Raw genomic sequence first — 6,314 nt, 5'->3', positions numbered from 1 at the left:
CTGCGTGTCCGGAGCCTGCCCCCCGCAACGGGAGAGGCCACAGCAGAGGGCGGCCAGAATACAAAAAAAAAAAAAAAAAAAAAAAAAGGTCAAACAAAGAGTTTTAATACTCCTCATATGACAAAGAGAACTGGTCTTAGAAGCAATTCTGCTACATAGTTATCCTATTCCTGAAAAGGATTTTTTAAAAAAAGGATTCTTAACTTCTCCATAAAAGATATCAGTGGTAATCAAATGTACATATTCCATACTTCACCTTGGAGGGGCTGGTTCTTTTAAATCAATGTAGATTTCACAGTTAAGGAAGTAAAGATGGCATAATCAGAAAAATAGAATTAGGTAGGATTAAAATTAAACAAGAACCTATCAAAATCCTATTACTCAAATTATGCTCACAAAAATATCAAGATATTGACTATCAATGACTTTTTACCCACATGAATACCTAGACTATCATTTTGGTCTCCTAAAGAACAACTTTTATTGAATTGTTTCTGAGCTATACTATCAGCCTACTGTGAATCTGGTAGTTAAAAGCCCAAAGAACTCATTGACATATTTATAATAAGTAGCTACAGGCAGGATTAGGACATTTATGAAAATGACAAAGGGTCAATAACTCAATTAACTTCTCTCTCTAATCTTACGATCAGTTTCCTAGATGACTTAATTTGTTTGAATTTAAACAGTCACTGTAAAAATCCATAACTTTCCTCTCTAAGCTGACTGCTAGCACGCTTAAGGCCATGTTCCCCTTGAAGAACTCATGATGCATTTTGTGAACTATACTCCCAGTCTTCCCCCATTTTATCTTTCTATGGATTTTATATTTCGTTGTATTCCTCTGTAAGCTCTTTTATATCTTGCTGGAACAAGATGGGGTATAAATAACAAGTATTATTAATAATAGGTCATGTCCAATTAATCCCCATTTTTTATCTCTTGCTCACTATAAACTTTTTGGCATCTCTCATACATTAACTTCCGTCTTGCCTTTTCTCCAATACTACAGGCACTGCTTTCTGTCTAATCTTAATCCAAATATTTTAATGATTTTCTGAGTTCATCGCTTAGAACTGTTGTCTGCCAGGTTCTATCACAGTCTTTAAGACAGACTAATTGGATGCTCCCTCCACATCAGAAAACAGAGTTGGTTATACGGCCTATGCTCCAGCCATACCTACACTTATCCCTCAACTTTTTGTCTTATTAAGCCTGTATAACTGCATACAGATGACTTCTTTTCCTTTTGTTCATGTGTAAGTCTGCTGAGACATTATATCTCTTACAGTGAGAGTGTGGACTTCCCTAGACATCCCTCCCATTATTCTGTGTACATTTGCCTCCCTGTCTGAAATACAGTTTGTTTTCAATCCATTTTCTTAACACATAGAACAGTTTCACAAAACCAAGCTTAACCCAAATGCAGTGCCTCCCTTTGTAGAACCTTGAAACTATAACATGACAGAAGAAAATACCCAAGGACACTGAGTTCCCAAAGCTCAGAGAAGTCAAAAAGAGTCACACTGTCATTTAAATTATTTCCCAAATTTCATCTAAAAATCTGGGTCTTAAAAGAAAAGTTATTTTAAAAGAAAAAAGAAATTTTAATCTGACTGCATGGTAATGAGTTTACCCCAGAGCCACAACAGGAACAAATGCCCACCAAGACAGAAATGTAGGCAGAGAATACTTATCTCAGAAATATTTAGCAATGTGGTTAAACTGCTTTCTTCAATTATGATACAAGGCTAATATTTGAAGTAAATACTAAGTAAATGATGAGGAAAAGGAATTAAGAAAATCCGAAGAATCTATCACTTCTTAAAATAATAACATTTACTATCAAATACATATAAACAATGTACTCTGAGGTCTGCTCATCTTCTGAAAAGTTCATTTTGAGTTCTAAGCATTGTTAATGCCTATGATTAACTTCCCATTTAAGCTTTTGCTCTTTTTGCTGTCTGTGAAAAAAACGAAATCCACTTAGAAACTGGACTGCATTAAGACTGGTAAGGGAGGACTTCCCTGGTGGTGCAGTGGTTAAGAATCGCCTGCCAATGCAGGGGACACGGGTTCAAGTCCTGGTCCAGGAGGATCCCACATGCCATGGAGCAACTAAACCCGTGTGTCACAGCTACTGAGCCCGAGCGCCACAACTACTGAAGCCCACGTGCCTAGAGCCCGTGCTCCGCAACAAGAGAAGCCACCGCGATGAGCCCACACACTGCAACAAAGAGTAGCCCCCATTCGCTGCAACTAGAGAAAGCCCGTGTGCAGCAACAAAGACCCAACGCAGCCAAAAATAAAATAAATATATATTTTTTAAAAAGACTGATAAGGGGGCTTCCCTGGTGGCGCGGTGGTTGCGCGTCCGCCTGCCGATGCAGGGGAACCGGGTTCGCGCCCCGGTCTGGGAGGATCCCACATGCCGCGGAGCAGCTGGGCTCGTGAGCCGTGGCCGCTGAGCCTGCGCGTCCGGAGCCTGTGCTCCGCAACGGGAGAGGCCACAACAGTGTGAGGCCCGCGTACCAAAAAAAAAAAAAAAAAAAAAAAAAATAGACTGATAAGGGAGAGTTATAGAAAACCAGTTACAGCTGCTAATCAAGGGTTTAAAGCAATAGATTCTTCTAACAATGCTGAATTCTTGGTAGTTTATGGCGTCTTAACTTTTTTTCAATACAGAGTGGTAAAAATGTGTACACCTCCTCCTCCCCACCTCCTGCCAGATTTAGACAGCTTTTTCCTTTTGGATTGGGTATCTCAGTTTATCAAGTAACCTCTTTATTTCTACACATTTACAAAACACTATCAGAACACTACAAAGTGTAGAGGATATGAGTCCATAGCTGTGTAGTCTCGGGTGAACTGTCTCAGAATCTCCTCTGATCTTTGACAGAGGCCCCTTCTTTTGCCCTGAAATTCTCTCATTTCAGGCTTTCATCCCACTAGTCTTTTTCAGATGATGACCTTTCCCTGTTTTGTCTCTAAAATGATTTCCAAATACTGAGTTCCCTCCTCTCAGGATACATTTACATCCATACCTCCCAAAACACCTCTGTTCCAGCCCTAGATGTAAGTCAATTTAGAAAACACTGAGCTCATTCTAACCACATTAATTTTCAAACTAGCACTACATGCACAACTCTACTCTGAAACACAACACAAGGCTATTTTTAACCAAGTCTAAACTCCAAATCAAATCCACTGGGTGGGATTAACTAATCACACTTAAAGTTGTATCTCCATAATTAGAGCTAATGGGATCCAACAGACTGCCTTTATCTTTTCTACTCCTGAGAAAGTCACAGAATTTAGATACAGAGAAAGGGAGAGAAGAATTTAAAAGCCCAACATTAATTTTAAGTCTTCAAATAAAGACAGGGATGCAGGCTAGGAATGAAAGAAACTTCTCTCTCTTTTATGTATTCAGAATATCCTACCAATCAAGAGACACTGATTTGGGAAAGCAAATGTTCTCCTTACTTGCTGCAAGTAATAAATCCTTCCTTCCCTGGGGGGGCGGGGGGTGGAGGGGGGAGAATATCCTACCAATCAACACACAACCTAATGCTAATCAATCTGTTATTTATGTGTAACCATGACGACTCTGGATTATTTAACTAAATGTATCATTTCACTGCAGCATTCATGGTTTTTTAAAAAATAAGGTAGTACACTTTTTTTTATAGTGACTACAAATTTAACAATTTGATTCACAACAAAATATGGCTTATGAGAGATTTAAAGAGCACTAGCTGCCAAGTTTAATGTTGTCTAAAGCTCCCAGGAAATTCACCATAAAAATCCACAAAGATTTATGGGATACATACAATGCATTCAACCCTACAGCTGAAGGGGTACACTTCAGTAGCAAAACTAACTCTTCAAAAATAAGACTTGAAATTTTCTCTGAAAATTACTGACTTGTAGGCAAAAATCACTGACATAGAAGGACTTATCGAAACCAGTATCCACTGTGCTGTATTTCAGCAGTGAGGCAACACAGGAGGGGCAGCCTCTGCCAGGAAAAAGCAGGACTTGGATCATGACACTGGCCTAGAGGGGAGGAAAGCACCTTCCTCCAGCAGAAAGAGTACGGGGCTCACTCTAAGAGAGGCAGCCACTCCACTGTAGGATGAAGCACCCCCACCCCGAAGCTTTTAGGGTACTCAGCTAACAGAAACCAGTCTGTACAAACAGACCCTGAAGATCTATTTCTGAGTTCAACATATGCTAGCTTGTATGACTGGGATAAAATTAGGTGTTTGATAAGAATCCAGTAATTCTAAACTTCATACCTAAAAGAAGGTCATCAGCAGCATGATACTATAGGCATGAATGTATAGATGAAACATTCAGAAGGGAAGCTAAAGAAAGACCACAGGAAAGAGTTTCAATGGATTTTGTATTATCAGCATCTTAGAAAACAGAAACTCAGTGAAACTTAATTGGCTGGACTTAAATTAGTTATTACTTTCAAACCCCAAAAAGGCTAAATATTTGAAATCCAGACTCCTTCTCTATAACAACTAAGATGAACTGGCAGACACTTCTTGGAATTACTTCTGTCTTTGGAGATCTTCAGGCTCAGAAAGCTGTGTCCAGGAATCATTTACAAATATGGCATATGCAGTCTTCTTGATTTAGAAAGACTGGGTTAGGAGGAGCTGGAAAATCTAACACACTCAGTTGAAAAATAATCCAAGCTGTGTTCCAGTGGGTCAGTATATGCAGGGTATATGCAGGGTATATGCAGGGCAACAACAAATCATTACTCTTGTGACTTTCATTCTAAATAATGTGTTGAGAGACACCGGAAAAAAAGAAACGGCCCTGCAGTTTTAGACTCAGTACTTCTTAAAAAGAATACTCACCTGCAGCCTTTTTGTGACAAGAAATAGCCTCTTCGTATTTCCCTGCAGCTAATAAACGATCTGCTCGTCTGCTCTGTTGATGAGCCTAGAAGACAAACATTCCTGAGTTCCTCTTACTTAAAAAAAAAAAAAAAAAAAAAAAAAAAACTTTTAAGAAGATATAATGCTGTTCGTTGCCACACATCAAACCATTACGGCTGTATCTAAAACTGGGGAAACCTAATGGGTAGTATCTGAAAGGACTGGCGACTTCTCTCAACTCTACTAATAAATAATCGAGGTTAACTTAACACCAGGCACCAACTCCTTCAGGGAACATTCTTCATAGATAAACCAAGGGTTAACATCAAATTGTTACTCAAAATGTATATTTTCTTGATTTTTAACTCATTCTTCCTTTTCAACATTAAAGTTGCTATTTATGTTTTCAAGATAAAAAATTTGTACATTATACAGTTAAGGAATTAATGATACCAATATTTAATGTTATAGTGGAGATCTTTTCAGGTACAACTCACCAAAACAACAAACTCAAAGTACTGAAAGCAAATGGATTAAATAAGTAGTCATTGGTCTCCTTACATGTGTGTTACATTTAAGAACTATTACAATGTTGTGAATGTGCTTCATCTCTTACATAAGGAGGTCCATAGACTCACAGTGGTCACATATCTTACATACGGTTATACAGTTAGCAGGCAAGGAGAAAGCAATGGTCAGCTGAAGTCTTCTAACTAGTGTAATGTTTTCCTCACTAACAAACTCACAGATAATTTAGCAGAGCTGCTTAAAGTGAAAAAGCACTCTACACCTATGTTCACAGCAGCATTATTCAGAATAATCAAAAGGTGGAAGCAACCTAAGCATCCATCAATAGATGAACAAAATATGGTACATACACACAATGTAAAATTACTCAGCCTGAAGAGGGAGGAAACTGACACATGCTACAGCATGAACTTTGAGGACTTTAAGCTAATAATGAAATATATAATGAGCCACTTGCAAAAAGACAAATACTGTATGATCCCACTTAATGAGGTATCTAAAGTAGTCAAACTCACAGAAACTGAAAGTAGAAAGGATGGCTGCCAGAGACTCGGGGGAGAGAAAAGTGTGGAGTTGCTGTTCAATGGGTGTAGTTTCAGTTTTACAAGATGAAAAAGTTCTGGAGATCTGCTGCACAATGTGAATATTCTTAACACTACTGAACTGTACACTTAAAAATTATAGACGGCAAATTTGGGAGTTCCCTGCTGGTCTAGTGGTTGGGATTCAGCACTTTCACTGCCATGGCCCAGGTTCAATCCCTGGTTGGGGAACTGAACTTCCCGCAAGCCACATGATGCGACCAAAAATTTTTTTTAATTAAAAATTAAAAAAAATTATAGACAGAAATTTTTTTTTTTTTTTTTTTTTTTTTTTTTTTTTTTT

The 6,314-nt window shown here is 38.3% G+C and overlaps 1 protein-coding gene across 3 annotated transcripts in view; it reads right to left on the bottom strand.

Annotated features, from left to right (window-relative positions):
- Positions 1-6,314, bottom strand: part of NRBF2 (nuclear receptor binding factor 2) — a 45,402-nt gene that overhangs the window by 17,071 nt on the left and 22,017 nt on the right. For all 3 annotated transcript variants that reach the window (XR_002890567.3, XR_008616323.1, XM_024115700.3), the window contains exon 2: positions 4,881-4,965. Coding sequence is in view for 1 of the 3 variants with exons in the window: in XM_024115700.3 (XP_023971468.1) it covers positions 4,881-4,965 (85 nt within the window). In the remaining 2 variants the exon portion in view is untranslated. The remainder of the gene's footprint in view (positions 1-4,880; positions 4,966-6,314) is intronic.

The sequence above is a fragment of the Physeter macrocephalus genome, chromosome 20 (genome assembly GCF_002837175.3).
Source record: "Physeter macrocephalus isolate SW-GA chromosome 20, ASM283717v5, whole genome shotgun sequence".
In the NCBI taxonomy this organism is placed as follows: domain Eukaryota; kingdom Metazoa; phylum Chordata; class Mammalia; order Artiodactyla; family Physeteridae; genus Physeter; species Physeter macrocephalus.
The sequence above is the reverse complement of the archived record's forward strand: the minus strand, read 5'-3'. Positions and strand labels throughout refer to the sequence as shown.